The following is a 21,955-nucleotide window of genomic DNA, read 5'->3' as shown; positions in this document are numbered from 1 at the left end:
CTCCTCCTCTATTTTAAACTAAACATATATATGATTAAAAAAATCTTTCCCCTCTCCTCCATTAAAATTCATCCCCCTTCTCTTCCCCCTCAACATGCTCTTATTTAATTTCCAATGAAAGACATGTCAAAATGCTTCAAATCCTTAGGGTTGAGACATATAGCTTTTCTTAAAACATGTCATTTAAATTTGCCCTATATAAGTGGCAAAATTATATAGGAAAGTAAGAGCAAGTATAATCTAAATAAATATTAATTTTACTATTGAAATCAAGTCAATTAATTATTTTAAATGTAAGGGAGTAAAAAATTACTATAGCAATGTGTTTGGATTTGAATTTGGAACAGTTTATTTTAGTATATCTATCTACTGGCATACACCTTTTTCAAAGTATTTGGGGCAAGTTTATGAAATAGTGTATGACATGTCCATATATATTATCTTTAGCTTATGCTATGGCATATCAAATAGTTTTTAAATATATCTTATAGCTTATATAAAAATAATTTAGCTAAGTTTTCATTTTGATTATATAAATAGCTTATATACCATAACCAATTAAGTAATTTATCCAAATGCACCATTTATACTATAAACCCTTGGAGTGTCTGCCTTGACAAAACAACAGCATAAGAATAATATAGAGAAAAATAATGCTCAGTTTTACTCACAAATGTGTATGGATCCAAAACCCACAGCAAGAATATCTTCTGCTTCCTATTACAACGAAGGAATACAATAGATATCATATTTCTAAACTATGCCGGAGGAAATATATTATCTTCTGTTTTACTTGAATAAACTGGAGAGTGGAGACAGACTTCTTTTACTTTTTTGTGGCTGCTGTCTTCCTTTATCGTTAACAACTTCGTCAACCGACTCATCTGTTGTTACACTCGTGTTTATGTTGTGGTTATTGGCTATTACCTTATTATTCTTAGACAATTTAGATTGTGATGATGTACAGTGCCCATTCATCTTCAGATTCCTAGCATGGTCTTCAGAACTTTTACTGGCACTGACAACTTGCTTCCTATCAATATCATTTATCAACTGTTCTCTATTACTGCATTTATTTGTTGCCATAGAGTTCTTTGTAGATAGATCAACCTGTTGGCCCAACTTAACTGGCTTTTGGTGCTCTTCATCAGTTTCCTTGTACTTAGACGATCCTTTTTTCTGCTCTGCAATGCGTGTATTCTCAGCCAATTTCTGTTTTTTGAGTTTTTCTGGCATATGCTCTAAATTCGGTGTTGATAAAACCTTTCTTTTTTTTTTCTTTGCCACCATTTGCCTAAAGCCCTTGGTGCCCTCGGTCTTAAGGTGACATTTTTCCACCTCAGAACCATCCCCTTCTCCAACAATTCCACTCCGCATAGTTTCAAGAACAATTTTGCCCAAAACAAATCTAGTCTCTGAAATATGGCCACTCCCAAGCATGTCATAATTTATCTTTGCACTTTTTCTTTCACTCTTGTAAAATTTAATATCATTGATCAGCACGTTGAAAATTTCAGAAACGGCTTTCCCTGTTTTTCTTGATACAATTACCTGAAAGCCACCAGGTTTTCAGTTGAATTGGAACCTTAACCACAAAGTAACACAGTAAAAGATTAATTAGCTGAACATAAAGGAAAAAGTTTATAATCAGGTAGTATTTGATTATGGAGAGGAAAGGGCAATATCCAAGCACAAATAGGAAAAATTATCAACTCACTCATTCCAATTTCCAATCAGCCACCTGGTAGTCCTACTGACTCTCGATGGCTGTTAGCCTAGTGAGTTAATACTTGCAACAATGGAATTTTTAAGTTTTGTCTATGTTGAGCCACGTTAGTCAACACTCAAATTCATTCACTTATTTTGCATTGGTCTCGTGTTGGGATGTTACACGGTCTGGAGGCAATTGTCATAATTTTGAGATGAATGTTTTGTGCGCTACAAAGCCTTATTATTCAGCTATTTCATTTAGGGTTTTTTAATAACACAAACCACAATTTTTGGCAAATATGGGGAAAATAACCATTAATTTCCTTTGAAGTCACGATTCTATGCGAGTTTGTATGAGTCTATATGAGTCTACCTTAGTTCACATAGAAATAATTATGCAAATGAGTTAACTTGATTTTGATACCTAGTTGTAAACTCACAACTTACGAGTTTGACAACTAGGGTTATATGAAACCAACTTGATTCCAAAGTTTTCATTTTTGGCCATTGATATTAGCAATTTCTGTTTTGCTCATCGCCATGCCTGTCATATAGATTTCTGTATAAAATGTTGGTTGCTTCAGTTCAGACTTGAATATAAACCAACTGATCATTTTATGCCAGAATCAAAACTTAACCACAAGCGACAAGAACACATGAAATTGATTCACAAGTTGACATATAAAGATTCATCTGAAATGAGTTGACATGACTCAAGCTCTGATTTATGATAGAATCTTAATTTGTATATTATATGATTGAGAGCAAGACAGCTATCTGACAACTACAATTATAACTGTCTATAAACTTTTTCAAAAATAAAAAATAAACTTCCGGTAGAAATAGCATGCTATGGGGCACATAAGTTGGAATACTAATGAATTATCTTCGGTCAATTAAACCTCTCTATTTAGTATTTGTTTTTGTGAATATATAGTGTTAAGAATATTTGTATATAAAATAATCCCACATCGACTATATCATATGATTAATTGTAATCTCTCTATATATAATAAAGTCTCCATAGTCCTTTTCAAAATACACGGTTTAACTTAAATGTCTCTTAGTCTCTCCTAATTCAATATGGTATCTAGAGCCTACTAAGAGACAATTCTTCGTCGTGCTTTACCCGGTTGACCCACTGTCTTCCGGTGAGAATTTTTTTTTTTTGCAAACCGTGTCATCACTCCGGTTTGCCTCTCAGTTAGCAAAATTCTCAGGTAAAACCAACTTGTCGCTCGATCCTACCGCTTTTCCCGGCTGCCCCACTCGGCTACCTTCATCGGTCACAGATCCGGTCTTCGTTTTTCACCGGTCTTCGTTTTTATTTCGACTCTCGGAAATTTGTGCTCTAGTTCAAACAGCCCCGACTTTGTTTCTTTAAGCCATGGGAGATGTTGATTCCGTCTCGTTTACTAAAGTTCCGCTTATCCCATGTGAAAAACTAACCGGATCAGCCAACTATAACATATGGGCTCGTGCTGTCGATATGTGGTTTCATGGTCAGGGATATGAAGATCACCTAACCACAAAATTGGATGATGTTACCGCCGCAAAACTCGCTAAATGGAAGAAAATTGATGCCTCTCTGTGTACTGTGTTATGGTTTTCCATCGCACCTAACCTCCAAGCGCAGTATCAAGTCTTTTCCACTTGCAATGAGGTTTGGGAAAGGCTAAGAAAGTCTTCTCCAACGACGTTCATTGTCTATACAGTGTCATCCTCAAACTCAGCACACTGAAGTTGCAAAATATGGATATGCAAACCTATCTGAGTAAGCTTGATGCCTTGAAAGCGAGTTACGCAACCCTCATGCCTTATGCAAAAGATGCAACGGCTCATTCCGAACAACAGAGTAAATTTTTCATGGTCATGGCACTTAAAGGACTACCACCAGAACTCAAGTCCGTTTGTAACCAGATTTTGTTAGGTACTACTGTTCCTAACTATGATGCAGTTAGTGAACAACCGTTGCGCTTGGCTACACCTCATGCATTTGGTCTGGTTTCCCCTGCATCTATTGTTGCTTCGAACCTAGGTGACGCTGCTGCCCTTGCATCTCTTGGCAACAATCAGAATCGCCTTCGAGGAGGGTCATCCAACTCCAAACCTCGTCTCAAGTGTGACCATTGTAACCGGCGCGGACATACCGTCGACCGTTGCTGGAAGTTACATGGCAGACCTCCACGCCAGGTAAATGCAACTCAAATTGATAACCCAGGCACTATGCGAACTTCACCTTCTCTTCAGAACCCTACGCCAAGCTACGAGGATTTTCTCAGGTGGTGCCAGACTAATCAGACCTTTGGTTCCACAGCTTCGGTTGCACACATTGGTAACTCATCTGTTTGCTTCTCTCAATCATCTCATTTTGGTTCTTGAGTCCTCGATTCTAGTGCGTCTGATCATGTTACCGGTAATAAAGGTCTTTTCTCTTCTCTCTACCTCTGGTTTCTTACCGAGTATAACTGCCGCAAATGGTTCTCAAACCCGATCCCAAGGGACTGGTAGTACTTTTCAAATTCTACCATCTCTCACTGTGACTTTTGCCCTATATGTACCTAATTGCCCATTTAATTTACTGTCAGTCAGTCGTTTAACTCTTTCCCTTAATTATTCTATCACATTTACTAATAGTAATGTTACTCTGCAGGATCGGAGTCTGGGACACACGATTGGTGTCGGATGTGAGTCTCAAGGCCTCTACTACTTCTCTATGTCATCTACCACATGCTCCACCACAGATTCTCCACTCATTATACACATGCGCAGTTAGGTCATCCAGGTCTTCCCAAGCTACAAAAGTTGGTGCCTAGTCTATCTAAATTATCCACTTTACATTGTGAGTCTTGTCAGTTAGAGAAACATATTTGTAATCACTTTTCCGATCGAGTCAATAAACGGGCTGCGTCCCCTTTTGCTTTAGTTCACTCCGATGTTTGGGGTCCCTCGCGTACCGTGTCTACTTTTGAGTCTAGATATTTTGTAACTTTTATTGATGATTTTTCACGTTGCACATGGCTATTTTTAATGAAGAACAAATCTGAATTCTTTTTTATTTTTGAACAATTTTATCGAGAAATAAGAACCAAATTTTGTTTGTTTATTCGTACCTTAAGAAGTGACAATGCACGTGAATATTTATCCCAACAATTTCAAACTTTTATGTCATCCAATGGTATTCTGCACCAAACATCTTGCCCTCGTACACCCCAACAAAACGGGGTACCTGGGAACCGATTTCTCTACCCCCTGAGAAATCTTTAGTAGGTTGTCGTCGGCTTTATACAGTGAAGGTTGGTCCATATGGTAAGATTAATCGATTTAAAGCTCGCTTGGTAGCCAAAGGATAGACTCAGATTTTTGGATTGGATTATAGTGATACCTTCTCACCTATAGCCAAGATGGCATCTGTTAGACTTCTTCTAGCCATTCGACATTGGCCTCTTCATCAACTTGACATCAAAAATACTTTTTTACATGGTGATCTTGAAGAGGAAGTATATATGGAGCAACCACCTGGATTTGTTGCTCAGAGGGAGTCATTGAATATGGTGTGTAGGTTACACAGGTCTCTTTATGGTCTTAAGCAATCTCCGAGAGTTTGGTTCGGCAGATTCAACGATGTAGTACAACAGTTTGGTATGGTCTGTAGTGAAGCTAACCATTCTGTTTTTTATCGTCACTCAGCCCAAGGGAGTATTTATCTTATTGTGTACGTAGATGATATTGTCATAACTGGTAGTGATCAGCAGGGTATAATCCAGTTAAAACAATATCTCTCGAATCAATTTCAGACAAAAGATCTTGGTAAACTTCGATATTTCTTGGGTATTGAAGTAGCTCAATCTAAAGATGGTTTGGTGATTTCTCAACTATGCTATGGATATTTTGGAAGAAACAGGTTTGTTGAATGCTAAACCAGCTGATACTCCTATAGATCCAAGTGTCAAACTACTACCCAATCAGGGGGAGCCTCTATCTTACTCAGGAAGGTATAGGAGATTGATTGGAAAGTTGAATTATCTCACAGTTACTCGTCCAGACATTTCTTTTGCAGTTAGTGTTGTAAGTCAGTTCTTAAATTCCCCTTGTCATGAACACATGGATGTTGTTATCCGGATTCTAAGATACATCAAATGTGCTCCAGGAAAAGGTCTAGTGTATGAAGATAAAGGACATACTCAAACAATTGGATACTCTGATGCTGATTGGGCAGGATCATCCATTGATAGACGATCCACCTCTGGGTATTGTGTACTTGTTGAAGGAAACCCTATATCCTGGAAAAGTAAGAAACAAAACGTAGTTACAAGATCAAGTGCTGAGGCAGAGTATATGGTCATGGCAATGGCAACATGTGAACTTATTTGGTTAAAACAGTTGCTCAAGGAACTTCAAATTGAAGAAGCAAGACCAATGACACTTATTTGTGATAATCAAGTTGTGTTGCACATTGCTTCAAATACAGTCTTCCATGAGAGGATCAAACATATTGAGATAGACTGTCACTTTGTTAGAGAGAAGATCGAGTCAAGTGACATCGTCACAAGCTTTGTCAACTCTAATGATCAATTGGCAGACGTGTTTACAGAATTTCTGCGAAGCCCCAAAACTATTATATATGTAACAAGCTTAGTGCATTTGACTTATATGCTCAAGCTTGAGGGGGAGTGTTGATATTTGTAAATATATAGTGTTAAAAATATTTGTATATAGAATAGTCCGACATCGGCGATATCATGTAATTAGTTGTAATCTCTCTATATATAATAAAGTCTCCGTAGTGCTTTTCAAAACACACGGTTTAACCTAAATGTCTCTTAGTCTCTCCTAATTCAATTGTATTCAATATTCATTTATTTATTAACATCATATCCCTTTCGCCCTTTGAATAAATGTAATCGTCTTTTATGTTCAACCATTGGAGTATAATTTTCTTTGTTGTCTTTATACATGTCAGTAGAGTTGCATTATTTTCAAAGCTCAAACTCTTGATAGTTACCAACATCTAACCATAAACAAGTATCACACAACCCTAAATGTGGTATGTTTGAAGAATAACCCTATCAATTAGGACACAACTTAATCATGTTGAAACTATTGTGCAGTCAATCAGCCATACTATTCAAATCTTAGCTAAATAAATATATATACCAAAACAGATTTACTTACCACATGAGGGTGTGGGACAGAAGGATATCTAGACAGAGATTGAGAAAAACTGTTAATATTAACCAGCGCATGAATGGAGTCAATCGCTAAAGATGCCAATTTAGTGACTGTTTCTGCAATTTCTTCATCTGATTTGTCTGCACTGGACCTCTTTATTTCCGGTGCAAAATTAACATACATGTTTGCATGTTCTTTAGCAAACTTAATGCCTTCTTGCCACTCTCCATGATATAGAACAGATGCAAGTGCCCAGACCACAAGGGCATCTTGAGGGTTATTTACTAATGCCAGGTGAAATGCTAGCAATCCAATCCTGCATCGCATAAAATTATAGGATGATATTTCAAACACTGAGGGAATACAAATTCAAAAACAACAAATCTGGGCCGTTTATTTTACTAGGGAAAAGAGCATACAATCCAATACAATACAATACAACCATGAAACACCAAAACTCTTGAACTTTCACTTTGTTCCAAGTAACCCTTAAAGTTCAACAATTGTTACACTAGACCCTTTTGTTCATTGTTAGTAATTTGACTCAAGTTAAATCAATGGTCTATTATCACATTAGTAAGGGTATACGAATTAATTGGGACAAAGTGATTGTTAAGGAGTTTATTTGCAAAAGACAGTTTAAAGTAGTTGTCTGCTCATTTCCAAATGAATAAGAATATAAACTTCTAACTAAAAATATGCTATCAATGAGTATCTGTCTTGGTCATCCTTGTTGGAAACCCTAGCCGCTTTTATTGCGAACAACTTGAGCTTCCTTCATTCAGCATCCAACGCCGCCATCATGTTGTACATGAGTTCAAATCCTACTATCGACGTTAGGATCTCGTTGGTGGGCTGTCGATATTAGGATCTTGTTGGTGAGTAATGTGTAAGTATTTTTGTACCCACACTTTGAGCTTTGAGGCCCTAATAGTAATGAGCCTCTTGGACCCAATTCATCTGAACTTTTATAATTATAAAAATAAAAATCACTCACCATAGGGTGCAATCTGAAGGTCGGTCACATCCAACCAAATTATCCAGATGGAAAAATAATTTCTGCACAAAAGACAACCATAAGAAGAAACCAGAAAAGTTTGATACCAAAAGTATACTTATTAATTGTTATAGTTGTGACTAAAGCAATCCATGTTTGAGTAGGTGGAAAATAGAAATGAGAAGGCAGAAAAAACATATTTTGACACATTGAAGTCCTCATACATTGTCATTTTTATATTTTCGTTTAAACTTTTTATGTCCAACAACTTGCCAATTTTCCTCCAATTCATACAAGCATAGCCTAAAAATATGCAATAAACTCGTCGTATACATTTCTTAATGTTAGACCAATGCAATATAACATCATTTAACCTACTCTCCAATTTATCTTTAGCTTTATCAGAAAAGTAGTAACAAAACTAACAATCTTTTACCATCTCCTTGTAGTTTGGATTTTATAAGTGGAATTTCAGTTACATATGTGGGCAAAAATAGAATTACTTTTGGTCAAAAAAAGAAAGAAAAAAATAGGATTGCTGAATGAAGTTCACCGATCAAATAATTATATTTTGAGTAACAGTCAACAACCAATTCATTATTTTTTGCAATATTTTCTTAAGACAGTCAACTGTTTGCTATATAATGCAGTGGTTTAATGTAGTTGCTGTCGTGTCACTTTAGTGACCGCTAAATTCTTCGGAAAAATGTTATATAAGGGTTATTTTACGTATTCCCTTTTTTTGATATAAAGATTAAACATTGACTGTTAGGGACCAAAAGAATGAAGATGGACCAGATATGGAAATGACAATCATAGTGGGCCTAAGAGTGCTAAGACCTGGCAGGTTTATTCTAGAAGGAAAAGAGTATCTCATACCACATGATAGTTGAGGTGGCAGAGAGAGAATTAGTGGTCCTAGCCAATACCGTTAGACTGTATCCATAAATGATGTGGGGAGGGAATGGGAATAGCACCTTGGAGAATCATAGAGTAATCTTTGGATGGAGGGTTGTTAAGCCTGTTAAGCACTCCTAGGAGCATAGCTATGTGGCAGTTAGATCATAGAATCTTCTGTAAATTCTCTTGCAGTCATACAATAAACAATCTTTATTTTCCATTAGTTTTTTTATTCCTTGCCCTAATTCTATTTCATTCTGTTAGAACCTAACATTGGTCCGACCTACCAGATTACGACGACGGAGCCAGTGAATGCCACCTAAGAAGGTGACTTTGCCAGCGTTCACGAAGATGGAAGCTAGGGTCGAAGCTTTAGAGAGTGAGATCTCAGAGGTACGATCAACTCTGGTTGATGTGCAGAATTCGGTGAAGACGAACCACGTGAACTTGATAATGATGTTGGAAAAATGCTTGGGTAAGTCGTTGATAATTGATGAAGAAAGCTCTATCAAAGGCTCACCGACGAGACCAGATGTGTCGGAGAAGAAGTCAAGTGCAGTCGTCAACAGCCTTCGTGGAGATACATTGACGGAGTTTCGTCAATCCGTTAAGAAGGTGGAGCTACCGGCGTTCTCCGACGACGATCCGGCTGGATGGATATCTAGAGCAGAGATCTATTTTCGTGTTCAAGACACAAGTGCCACCGTGAAAGTGGGGTTGGTGCAGTTGAGCATGGAGGGGCCAACCATCCATTTCTTCAACTCGGTGTTGGAAGAAAACCCAGATCTGACATGGGAGGAGCTCAAGGTGGAGCTACTAGAGAGGTATGCAGGTTTGGGGGAAGGAGACGTTTATGAGCAACTTACAGAAATTCGTCAAAAGGGTACTGTGGAAGATTATATCCAAGAACTTGAGTGTTTGACGACTCAAATTCCAAGGTTGCCTGACAAACAATACCTGGGGTATTTTTTGCACGGATTGAAGGACGAAATCAGAGGTGGGGTTCGGAGTTTTGTGGCGATGGGACCACTTACGAGGAGTAAATTATTTCACGTCACCAGAGCAGTGGAAAGGGAGATGAATACTGGGTCGGGGTGGAACCGATGTCCGAAAATAGGTGGGTCAAACCGGGTTAACCCGGGGAGACAGGGAGGTACGGATTGGGTTTTTGTAAAAGGAGGCCAGAATAGTGGAAATCATAATGGGGTTGGGCCTAGAGGGGTTAGTGGCCCAACTCGTGAATCCAAACATGACTCTGCAGATTGGAGAAAAGGGGGTCCGCGTGAGAAGGGATTTACCCATTTGTCTTATCAAGAACTCATGGATAGGAAGAAAAAGGGTTTGTGTTACAAATGTGGAGGCCCGTTTCATCCTCTCCATCAATGCCCAGAGAAGCAGCTCCGGGTCATGATTGTGGACGAGGAGGAAGGTGGAGATGTTGACGGGAATTTGCTGGCGGTAGAGGTGGACGAATCTGAGGAGGAGAATGGCGGTGAAATGAGTATTATGAGTCTCTTTGAACTAGAAAAGTCCCAGCATTACAAGGTTCAAACACTCAAACTCAGAGCAACAATCAATGGCGTACCGGTGGTGGTGTTAGTTGACAGTGGGGCTACGCATAATTTCATTGCGAGGTCCATGGTTCAGAAGTTAGGATGGCAAGTAGAGACCACACCAGATTTTAGAATCAAGTTAGGTGATGGGTTCCAAACCATTACCAGAGGAAAATGCAATCAAGTTCTATTCAAAACTGGAGAAGTCACTTGTGAAATCAAGGCTTATCTGTTTGATTTAGATGGGGTGGATGTAGTTGTGGGTATGTCATGGTTGAAATCTTTGGGAGATATGATAGTTAATTGGAAGAAGCAAACAATGGAGTTTTGGCATGAGGGGAAGTGGGTAATGTTGAGAGGGATAGAAGGTACATCTGAAGCAATTTCGGCATTGCAAAGCATCATCGGGAAGGCTAGCAAAGGGTATGGCAATAAAGGATGGTCCCTAGATGCAAAATTGAGCACCACTGAAGGGCAAACAGAAGCAGTGTTAGGGCAATCTGATATGCAGGGAGTATTGAAGTCATTTGAAGATGTGTTCCAAGAACCTAAGGGTCTTCCTCCACGTCGTTCAAGGGACCATGCTATAAATTTATTATCTAGGCAAGGCGCAGTCAATGTCAGACCATACAGGTACCCACACCACCAGAAAAATGAAATAGAAAAACAAATTAAGGAGATGTTAAAGGTGGGAATTATTCAACACAGCTGCAGCGCGTTTTCGAGTCCTGTTATACTGGTGAAGAAGAAGGACGGGACATGGTGGATGTGTGTTGATTATCGAGCTCTTAACAAGGTCACTGTGCCCGACAAGTTTCCGATACCGGTGATAGATGAGTTACTCGATGAGTTACATGGAGCTCAATATTTCACCAAGCTTGATTTGAAGTCTGGGTACCATCAAGTGAGGGTGAAATCGGAGGATGTTCACAAGACGGCTTTCCGTACTCATGACGGCCATTATGAATACCTTGTGATGCCGTTTGGATTGATGAACGCTCCGTCCACATTCCAATCCTTGATGAACGAGGTGTCCAGGCCGTTGTTGAGGAAGTTTGTGTTAGTTTTTTTCGACGACATACTCATTTACAGTAAATCGTGGCAGGCGCATATCCTTGAAGTAACCGAAGTGTTGCAGATTTTGAGGAGACACAAACTGGTTGCTAATAGGAAAAAGTGTCAATTTGGCCAAAAGACTGTTGAGTATCTCGGTCATTTGATCACGGGAAATGGTGTAGCAGTAGATCCCACAAAGGTGCAAAGTGTAATTCAATGGCCTATACCTAAGAATGCTAAAGGGGTGAGGGGATTTCTTGGCCTTACGGGCTACTATCGCAAGTTTATAAAAGATTATGGGAAGGTTGCCAAGCCATTGACAGAGTTGACAAAGAAGGAGGGGTTCAAATGGGGGCCTCTAGCTCAAAAGGCTTTTGAAGTATTAAAGCAGAAGTTGACAACAGTCCCGGTACTTGCCTTGCCTGATTTTGAAAAGGAGTTCACGGTGGAATGTGATGCATCCGGAGTGGGTTTAGGTGCGATCTTAATGCAAGAGAGGAAGCCCATTGCTTTCTTTAACAAAGCCTTAGGAGGAAAGAATTTGGCGAAATCTGCATATGAAAGGGAATTAATGGCAGTAGCTTTGGCGGTGCAACATTGGCGTCCTTATTTGTTGGGCAGACATTTCACTGTGGCAACAGATCAAAAGAGTTTGAAGCAATTATGGCAACAGAAGATTACGACCCCGGATCAGCAGAATTGGGCCACTAAATTGCTCGGTTATCAGTTATATATCATATATAAATTGGGAGTGGAGAATAGAGGGGCAGATGCTCTTTCCCGGTTACCCGAAGGTGAATTAGCAGCTCTGGTTTCGTATCCAATATGGGAGGAAGGAAATGTGATACATGACGAAATCCACAAGGATAAGGTTTTGCTAAAAATCATAGATGACTTGGACGAGAAACCAGATTCAAGGCCAGGATTTAAGTACAAACAGGAGGTGTTATTTTATGAGGATCGTTTAGTGTTGTCGGCACAATCTTCATTGATTCCCAAGATGTTGGCTGAATTTCATGTTACTCTGGAAGGTGGGCATTCCGGGTTTTATCGCACCTACAGACGTTTAGCTGCTAATGTATATTGGATAGGGATGAAAGCAAGGGTGCAAGCTTATGAAGGCTTGTGATGTTTGTCAGCGGCAGAAGTACTTAGCTATCTCACCTAGGGGTTTATTACAACCTCTGCCCATTCCCTCAGCCGTATGGGAAGAGGTCTCAATGGATTTTATCACAGGTTTGCCAAAATCCCGGGGGTTCAAAGTTGTGTTTGTGGTAGTTGATAGGCTGTCAAAATACTGCCATTTCATCCCTCTCAAGAGACCTTATACGGCAAGAACAGTAGCTGAAGTTTTTGCAAGAGAAGTTATACGACTTCATGGTTTACCTGCAGCAATTGTTAGTGACCGTGATCCTCTGTTCATTAGTAATTTTTGGACTGAACTTTTCAGGCTGCAGGGTACTACCTTGAAGATAAGTTCAGCTTATCACCCGGAAACGGATGGCCAAACGGAAGTTGTCAATCGATGTTTGGAAACTTATTTGAGATGTTTTATTGGGGACCAACCAAAATCCTGGCTGTCTTGGATTCCGTGGGCAGAATTCTGGTTTAACACCACATTTCATGCGTCTACGGGGAGCACGCCTTTTGAACTAGTTTATGGAAGGAAACCTCCTGTCATTACAAGGCTCTTGCAAGGTGAAACAAGGGTGGCTGCAGTTCTAAAAAAGTTGGAAGAACAAGATGAAGCACTCAAGCAGCTTAGAGCTCATCTCCAAAGGGCTCAAGACCGCATGAAGTATTTTGCAAACGAGAAGAGGACAGAATCCAATTTTAATGTTGGAGAATGGGTGTTTCTGAAACTTCGTCCACACAGGCAGCAATCCGTCGTCTCTAGGATTAATGCTAAATTGGCAGCTAGATATTATGGTCCGTTTCAGATTGTGGAAAGGATCGGAGCTGTTGCATATAAGCTTAAATTACCGGATGGGTCACGGATACATCCAGTTTTTCATGTCTCTCTATTAAAAAGGGCAATTGGAGATTATGCAGTGGAGAATGAATTGCCCCAAGAAGTTGAAGGGAGCTGTGTGGAGCAGTTTGTGCCTGAAGGAGTTTTAGCCACACGTCTCAATGGGCTAGGAGAACGGAGAGTTAAACAAGTTTTAATTCAGTGGACTAACAGGACTGTGGACGAAGCTACTTGGGAAGACATGGAAACCATAACAAATCAATTTCCTGAATTTAACCTTGAGGACAAGGTACTTTTTCTAGAATGGAGTATTGTTAGGGACCAAAAGAATGAAGATGGACCAGATATGGAAATGACCAATCATAGTGGACCTAAGAGTGCTAAGACCTGGCAGGTTTATTCTAGAAGGAAAAGAGTATCTCATACCACATGATAGCTGAGGTGGCAGAGAGAGAATTAGTGGTCCTAGCCAATACCGTTAGACTGTATCCATAAATGATGTGGGAAGAGAATGGGAATAGCACCTTGGAGAATCATAGAGTAATAGAGTAATCTTTGGATGGAGAATCATATCTGGTCCATCTTCATTCTTTTGGTCCCTAACAATGACCTTCAATGCTTTGTTACTTTAAGTCTTAACTTATCTGTTTTTTTTTACTTTTTTGGTATTTCCTGCTATATTTTGCTTAAGACTGACTTTTTATAGCTATTTACAAATATTTCATGAATTTTGAGTATTATTTTAATTTTTATAGTTATTCTTTAAGTATGCATAACAAAAAATTATAGTGATTATCCTGTTTTGCTAAACACTGCTAAGCATTCAAATAGTGATCTAGTTCACAGTGAACTATCAACTTTTAGTAGCACATTGCCATTCAAAAAATAAAAAACTTTTAGTAGCACATTCCTTTAGCTTCTAATGACTTTAGCATTTGCATAATTGCAATCATTGGATCAAATAACATCATATAAAGTTCATTGTACAATCTAACTCACCATCAACATATTGGAAGCCTGACCATCTTCTTTAGTAGCCTGTTCATCGAGATATGCTGCCTATAATAAACTAATGAGTAAAATTTGAATGTGGATGAGAAGCATATTATTTTAAATTAGAAGACTGAAATTTCAGCAATCAAATCCACTTACATGCACCGGAAGCCAAAATTGTAGCAATTTGAATTTCCAGAGTAGGCAGAGAGACGACTCGGAAGCACCATAAGACAACATATAGTTTAACTCAATCATCATTCTATCCTGAAATATATAAAGAACAGGCAAGATGAGTAACTAATTTGACATTCAAAAAGAAAATGGCATGGGCATGTTGTAAATAAACCGCTTTACCCTTTTTGATTGTCAATGACAAGTATACTGAAGTGCAAATTTAAAAATTTAAAATAAAAAAAAAACATTTCTACACAGCACTTGGACAACAAATACAAGGAGAATCAATACCAGTAAAACTTAAAGATAATAGAAATTTTCTTGTGCCAAATTCAGGCAGCATATCATCATAAATTCCAAACGATGTACCTTGTTCAAATCCTTAACTAGGGAAGAACATGTCCAGATTGCAGCCTCAGTCTCCCTGGATAATGATAAACCTAGACGAGCTGCAATTCTAAATCCACGCAAAATTCTCCCTGTAGAGAGATTTCAACAGCAACTTCATTTTCATTGTGCATGCTTACCAATATGGTCAGAGCTCCTAATTTCAAAATGCTGATTAGAGTATGATACTACCTACCAGGATCATCTTTAAAGGACAGCTGAGCAGGGATCACGGTTTCTAGCTGAATCCAATGACAAAGCATAACATATGTATCAGCATACTTTCAATCTTGAAGGCAAAAAATTCTTTGACAAATCAAAAAGATAATTACCTTTAAGGACCTCAAATCAGCAATTCCATTGGCATAATCATAAATTTTATTGGCAAATGGATCATAAAATAAACTGCTTTCGGAATCAGAAATGGATTAACATGACAGGCAGGGATAAAAGTAAACCTCGAAGATAAAAACTGATACTTTAGATGTGGGGGAGAGAAAAGCTTAATAATACCTATTAATTGTGAAGTCCCTTCGCAAGGTACTTTTGCAGAAATATCGGTTTTCTTTATTGTTGCATTTGGGCAGCATAGAGTGTAAGACTTTTTCCATCCCTTTGGAAGTTTTTGATTCTGTCTCAAAACTTGTTACCTGATCCAATATAAATTAATTTATTTATTGAAATTAAATTTAATCAAAGAAAAGCACATATCACACATATAATTTGTAGTTTAAAAGGATAGAGATAATCTTGTATAACTTCTCATGAACAAACCTCTACTATCGAACCTTTTATATGAACCAGGCATACTGGAAAACGCCGTCCAACAACGTCAGCACGACGAGCTGAACGACGAAATTGCCTCCTTGCCTGTCAGATATATTATAGAAGAAAAAAGGTGTTGTAAAGCTCACTAAAAATGAATAATATGCATCTAATATATTTGATAAAGTCGAATGGTTGTCAAAAAAAAACCTCCATAAGCTGTGCTGTGGTCACCACGTCAAAATCTTTTGGAGTTCTATTCAGTAATAGATCTCTCACACACCCACCTACTAAGTAGGACTTATACCCTGCAACTCACAAAAGGTAAAAGAATCATGTTATCCAAAAAGAAAATTGGAGTATTAACAAACAGAGAAAAGTGAATGATATTTTATACCATAACTTAAAAATTAAAAATAAATAAATAAATAAACAGATATAGTAGAATGGTATTTTGAAATATAAACATAAAATAATTCCAAGAGCAGCTGAATCGTGCTATTTCATTTCCCTGGTTCAACTAAGATCAACCAAGGATAATAAATTGGTTACAGAGGTTAAAACTACATCTATTTATTACAGAGTCAGGGTACAAAGAAATAAACTTGCAAGGAAACCAATGCCCGTCTTTATCATGAACCGGAAACAGAAGGAGGAGGGGGAGGAGGAGGGTGATATTATACAAGCCTGAACATGAACTCCCTTGACTGAGAACGTGGGGAATAAGAAGAGCTTTACCTTTGTCCTGAAGAAGTTTCAGGACATACTGAGTAGGCCCTGAAATCATAGAACTGGTAATACCAAGCTTCCTTGCATCGAAAGTCTTCCCTTTTGAAATGTCAATGCGGCCTGTCAAACAACCCAAAAGTTCAATCAAATTTCAACTAAACATGACCAATGCCCTTAACATGGACTTTTATGCACAACAAAGTTCAAAAACTGGATTTTGAGTAATCATAGCCACTTCCCGGTAATACATCAGAGATAAAGGTTACATTACATATGTACTTACGTACATTATGCTTGATAACAGTAAAATTAACCCAATGAGAATTGTGAGATAAATAAATTAAACGCAGCTGTAACAAAAAAAAATGTTTTCTATTTCGAAGTTACAAGCATAAAATGCAGAAGCAAATGTACCTCGACCGAGGGGGTAATCGGATTCTGTTTCTGAAGAAGAATGATCTTGCATTGGTCCTTTGGGTGAAGAGGAGCAGAAAAGCTGTAAAGAATAATTCAAGGGCGGTTGAAATATGAGTTTAGAAAGAGATATAGATATCCACAAGGTGTTCGATAAATTGCGTGAACCAAAATAAGAAGAGAAAAAGTAGTGTCAGTGTACATGTGAGTTGTTGACGAGGGTTTTCATACGAGTAAGCACTCCGCGCTTGTTATTGTTGTTGGTTCTGAGCATTGTTGAAGCAAGAAATGAAATAAAATGAAATGAAACCACTCCACTGTTAATTAGGAATAGCTTTCTTCATTTCGAGCGCCACAAAAGTTACACTTCGCTCACCGTAAGCTTGATATAATTTGATAAATCTTACAACAAACATGGGGATATGAAATTTCCGATGTTACATTTTTTAGAATAAAATTTATATTTATATTTAAAATTATATAAAATTATAATGTAATAATTTAATATAATTTCTCCGTGTCGGGGCAGACGAGTAATATTTTAGGTCAATCTCCTTAATAGAAGCATGTATTATCAAAAAATGGAGAGGATTTATTTCATAATGCATTCGTACTACTGTTATATCAGTATTAATTAATGGAAGTCCGATTAAAAAATTCTGAGTAGGAAGAGGTTTGAGGCAAGGCGATCCAGTGTCGCCTTTTCTTTTTTTAATAGCAACGGGAGGATTTAATTTAAGGATGTCAAAAGGTGTTTCTTTTCGAGGGATATGGATTCAAGAGAGGAGATGTAAGAGTTTCTCGTCTTCCAATACGCATACGATACTTTAATTGTGGGAAAGATGTGTTGGAAAAACGTGAGAAGTATCAAAGCAATTTTGCAGTTATTTGAACTCATATCGGGTCTGAAGGTACACTTTCACGAAAGCCTACTAGTGTGGATTAATATTTTGCAACATTGGTTGGAAAAAGAAGTATAATTGTTAAATTGTAAAATTGGAGTTTTACCTTTTAAGTGCATGGGTATTCTTAATTGGAGTTTTACCTTTTAAATGCATGGGTATTCTTATTGGAGGTAATCATAGAAGAAAGGAGTTTTGAAAATATGTGATTGAAGTAGTGGTGAGTAGATTGTCTAAATGGAATAATAGACATATGGAAATTGATGGACGAATTGTGCTTCTAAACTTTGTTCTTTATACTTTACATGACTATTTTCTTTCTTTCATGCCTCTTTAAAAAGTTTTTTAGGGTGGGGGAGTGGATAATAGGAAAATATATTTGGTTCATTGGGACAAGGTGTGCGGGGAGAAAGATGAGGGTGGTCTAGGCATAACAAATTTAAGGGCATTCAATATTTTGCACTATTGGGAAAATGGATTTGGCAAATGATAAGTGATTTTCGCATCGTTATTTCTAGTCATTTTCTCTTAGTATTTTGTTCAGTTTACTTCCAATTACCATGTTTTATGCTTTGGTTTGTGCATTTTTGCTTTTTTCTATAACACTCATAACCAGTTATGAGTTTTAGGATCCAAGTTTTTATTCCAAAAAGTTTCTATGTATTTGTTATTTTTTTCTCAGTACTCAAGTCTACAAGGGAACAAGATTGGATTAGAGCGCAACTTTTTAAAGGATGTGTGTCAATACCATAGCGCAGCTTTTTAAAGGATGTGTGTCGATACCATAGCGCTACTTTTTAAACAACCGAGTCCAAAACAGCGAAAACGCTCGAGCGAATTTGAAAAAACGATATAGGTTAGCAAAAACAACGAATCATAGAAGAATAATCTAGTCGTGTGACAGTAGACTAATTATTCGTCGTCAATAGGGCAATACGCTAGCGAAAACAAGTATTGCCCATATTTATCTATTTTCTATAATTTATGCGGAATTCTCGTAATAGAAGTGACATGGATCGTGCGATTGTGTTGTAGTATGAACCATAACCTCAGGTCATGCTTGCCTCAACTGGGATTTAAGTGATTATTCAAATAAGTTGTCTTCCATTAAGTGTTTTTTCATTTTAGTTGTTTTACCAAAATCCGTAATTTGTATTTCTCTATATATACACCGATAGGACGGAATTCGATACTTAAGTCATTGGTCTTTGTGGTTCGATATCTTTTACTACTTCGCAAAACCGTGCACTTGCGGCTGCATCGGTACCGAGAATCAAAGTTTATGGGTTAAGGTTTTACTAATTAAATACGGTGAAATAAATGGTAAAGTGAATAAAAAGGAGAGACAGGGATCATATTGGTGGCAGGATAAAAAAATATAGAGAGTGGGGTTCAGGACTTTAAATTGTACTGGTTTTCTGAAAATTTATGTAGAAGAATAAGAAACAGAGCCGGAATGCAATTCTAGATAGATCCTTGGACAGAGGGTCAAGTTTTGAAGAATAGTTACATTGATCTATTTAACTTAGTAATGAATAAAGAGTCTTTATTCAGTGAAGTGACGTGGAGAAATGTAGAGGGGAGAATTAGAACGTCATGTGGGAAAGAGGTCTTAACGAGAAAGAAAGAAAAATGGAGGATGAAATTAAAGAAAAATCCCAAAGAATAGTATTGAATGAATAATCGAAAGATAAATGGATCTTGTGTAAAAAATAATATTCGGTAGAGAAATATTATAATTTAATTTTAAAGGATAATGATAAAGAAAGGATGAGGAAGTATGCGGTTGTATGGAGTAATTTGATTCCGCTTAAAATATCGACATTGGTTTGGAGAATGTGGCAAGACAAAAATTTCAACTAAAGTCAATCTTTCCATGAATGAGGTTTTAAATGAATCTCAAACTTCTTGCTTGTTTGGTTGTGGTAAAGAAGAAACAAATTCTCATGTATTTTTTAATGTAAAAAAATGGTTAGGGTTTGGAACGCTTAGTCATTGTGTTTTAATTAAAATGTCAACAGGGTGGAGTAATGTAATGTAAAGTTGGGATCGGTACTATGTTTAGTGGTTAGTTTTCTGTTTTTTTTCCTCGTGCATGGTTCAGTTGGGGATTACATAGGTTAGCAGTGTATCAGGTTAACAAAGGAGGGAAGTTGGTATTCCAATCATTGAGGTTACAGTTTTGGTGATTCAATTGAAAGTATTTTATACTTTTATGGCATGTCTCGTGCCTTTAATTGTTATAATAATTTCTCTGGGCTTTAAAAAAAAGACGTATTTATGACTTTAAAAACACTTGTTAAATGTTTTTAATAATTTTTATAATTTATTATATATGTTCACATTGGATAATGTTAATATGTTATTCAACGAGAACAAACACGAAGAATGAACACATAGATAGTAATGTGATTTTGAATGTTTATGGTAGTAGTCTCGATAATCCTGGCGTCTTGGGTTTTGGTGAACTTATTCAAAAAGTTAATGGTGCTTAGGTTCACGGTTTTACATAAAACATCATAGAGTTATAGGCGTCTTGGTTTATTATCTACCTCATTTAGAGTACCTAAAAATCATTGATAAATCTACTTCTAAGATCATTTTTAAATTCATATGTGTTACATATGAAGGGAATCAACAAGTTCGGGAAGCTAAGGTTAACCTTCTGGTTTAGTAGTATGAGTTGTTCAAAATGAAGGAAGATGAAGATATTGAAACCATGTTTTATAGGTTTCAAAATCTTGTGTATGGACTTCAGGTTATGAACAAGAGATATACGACTTTTAATCATGTCAAAAAGATTCTTAAGAGTCTTCCTGTTATATACAAACACAAGGTAACAGCGGTCCAAGAGGTTAAAGACTTAAACACATTAAGTATTGAAAGACTTATCATCAATCTCCAGAGTCGTGAGATGGAGCTCAATAGATATGAAAAAACAATCAAGAAATCAAAGTCTCTAGCTTTGAAATCAATTATGAGGTATGTTAAATCTTCACAGATTTGGAAGCAAAATGAAGCCAATCACACTGAAGCCTATAATGAATATTAAGAGGATGATGAAATGGATTTCATCATAAATAGATTTCAGTATCTTGCCAATAAGAACATGAGATTCTCGAACAAACGATATAACTTCAGAAGGACAAGCTCCAAAGTTAACAAAGATGATCAGAAAGGGTGTTTCAACTGACAGAAGCCTGATCATTTTATAGTTGATTCTCTAGAGTTTCAGAAGGATAAAGCCAAAAAGGGGAGCTTTCAAAAGAACAACTTCAAAATCAATTTCAAGAAAAGTCTCATGGCAACGTGGAATGAACTTGTCGATGAATAAGAAGCTAACAAAAATGAATAATAAGCCAATCTAGCTTTGATGGCTTCAACATTTTTAGACACATAATTAGAACTTGATTCTGACTCGGATTCAGAGGATGCAGATGAAGTATTTTCTAAACTCTTTAAATTTGATTTAATTACCTTTTGTCAAGATCTTATGGATAGATGTTAGTAGAAAGCCCTACATCTGCAAATATTAAAAAAGTAATATGATGTTTTGAAAGATGAACTAAAGGCATCTCAAAAGAAAATTGAATCTCTTGAAAAATATCATATTGCTCAAGTAAATAAAGTGTCTGATAAACCATTGAGTGCTCTTCGAGAGTTTATCATAATTGGTTTTGAAATAGCTAAGCTTGCTTCCATGGTATATGGAGTTAGTAAGAGCAAAGGAGAATGATTGGGGTACAATGAAAACATTTTCACTTCAAAGGATCTAACTTTACAAAAATGTTCAAACCCCTCTTCCTTGAGTACTGCTAAAAAAGGATTGAACACTTATTTTGTGACTATTGTTAACGATGGTAGGATTTTGAACCAATCAGAACCTAAGAGGGTTGACTAACAGGTTCTTAAGAAATCAGAACTCAAAACTCTCAAGTCGAAGGTTTTGAAGAAATCAGAACCTCATATTCAAAGGTCAAAAGTTCTAAAAAAAATAGAACTTAAGACTCTTAAGTTAAAGATTATGAAGAAACCAGAACTCAAGACTTTTGGATCAAAGGTTTTAAAAGGTTTAGAAGCCAAAGTTAATACTTATCCAAGATAAAACTTTTATAAACAAAAAGTTTGGAATGAGTCTAGACCATACTATAAGGCACAAGCTAAAAACAAGAGAAAGCGTGTCATAACTAGCACTAAAAGATCCATAAGAGTATGGGTGCCAAAAAGT

The 21,955-nt window shown here is 37.1% G+C and overlaps 3 protein-coding genes across 3 annotated transcripts; 2 read left to right on the top strand and 1 right to left on the bottom strand.

Moving 5' to 3' along the window:
- Positions 1–641: 641 nt before the first annotated feature.
- LOC127120019 (uncharacterized) lies at positions 642–17,252 on the bottom strand. Its single transcript, XM_051050403.1, has 14 exons — positions 17,028–17,252; positions 16,826–16,907; positions 16,421–16,531; positions 15,893–15,990; positions 15,692–15,787; positions 15,431–15,567; positions 15,250–15,322; positions 15,114–15,159; positions 14,900–15,009; positions 14,513–14,620; positions 14,360–14,419; positions 7,880–7,941; positions 6,886–7,198; positions 642–1,551 (listed from the first exon to the last, which is right to left on the bottom strand). Exons 1-14 carry the CDS (start codon positions 17,097–17,099, stop codon positions 790–792), a joined length of 2,130 nt encoding a protein of 709 aa, XP_050906360.1. The 5' UTR covers positions 17,100–17,252; the 3' UTR covers positions 642–789.
- Positions 2,768–4,908, top strand: LOC127120020 (uncharacterized). Its single transcript, XM_051050404.1, has 2 exons — positions 2,768–4,045; positions 4,364–4,908. Exons 1-2 carry the CDS (start codon positions 3,463–3,465, stop codon positions 4,399–4,401), a joined length of 621 nt encoding a protein of 206 aa, XP_050906361.1. The 5' UTR covers positions 2,768–3,462; the 3' UTR covers positions 4,402–4,908.
- LOC127120018 (uncharacterized) lies at positions 9,070–12,529 on the top strand. Its single transcript, XM_051050402.1, has one exon. It carries the CDS (start codon positions 9,092–9,094, stop codon positions 12,515–12,517), a length of 3,426 nt encoding a protein of 1,141 aa, XP_050906359.1. The 5' UTR covers positions 9,070–9,091; the 3' UTR covers positions 12,518–12,529.
- Positions 17,253–21,955: the final 4,703 nt, after the last annotated feature.

Source organism: Lathyrus oleraceus, chromosome 2, assembly GCF_024323335.1.
Source record: "Lathyrus oleraceus cultivar Zhongwan6 chromosome 2, CAAS_Psat_ZW6_1.0, whole genome shotgun sequence".
NCBI classification, from domain to species: Eukaryota; Viridiplantae; Streptophyta; class Magnoliopsida; order Fabales; family Fabaceae; genus Lathyrus; species Lathyrus oleraceus.
The sequence above is the reverse complement of the archived record's forward strand: the minus strand, read 5'-3'. Positions and strand labels throughout refer to the sequence as shown.

What these genes read in the sequence shown, in the direction of transcription:
- LOC127120020 (XM_051050404.1), top strand. Translation starts at nt 3,463, where the DNA reads ATGGATATGCAAACCTATCTGAGTAAGCTTGATGCCTTGAAAGCGAGT. An exon ending in AGCTTCGGTTGCACACATTG is followed by an intron (nt 4,046 to 4,363) that starts GTAACTCATCTG and finishes GTTACTCTGCAG; the next exon opens with GATCGGAGTCTGGGACACAC.
- LOC127120018 (XM_051050402.1), top strand. Translation starts at nt 9,092, where the DNA reads ATGCCACCTAAGAAGGTGACTTTGCCAGCGTTCACGAAGATGGAAGCT.
- LOC127120019 (XM_051050403.1), bottom strand. Translation starts at nt 17,099, where the DNA reads ATGCTCAGAACCAACAACAATAACAAGCGCGGAGTGCTTACTCGTATG. An exon ending in CCACAGCACAGCTTATGGAG is followed by an intron (nt 15,788 to 15,892) that starts GTTTTTTTTTGA and finishes TATATCTGACAG; the next exon opens with GCAAGGAGGCAATTTCGTCG. An exon ending in AATTTTGGCTTCCGGTGCAT is followed by an intron (nt 14,420 to 14,512) that starts GTAAGTGGATTT and finishes AGTTTATTATAG; the next exon opens with GCAGCATATCTCGATGAACA.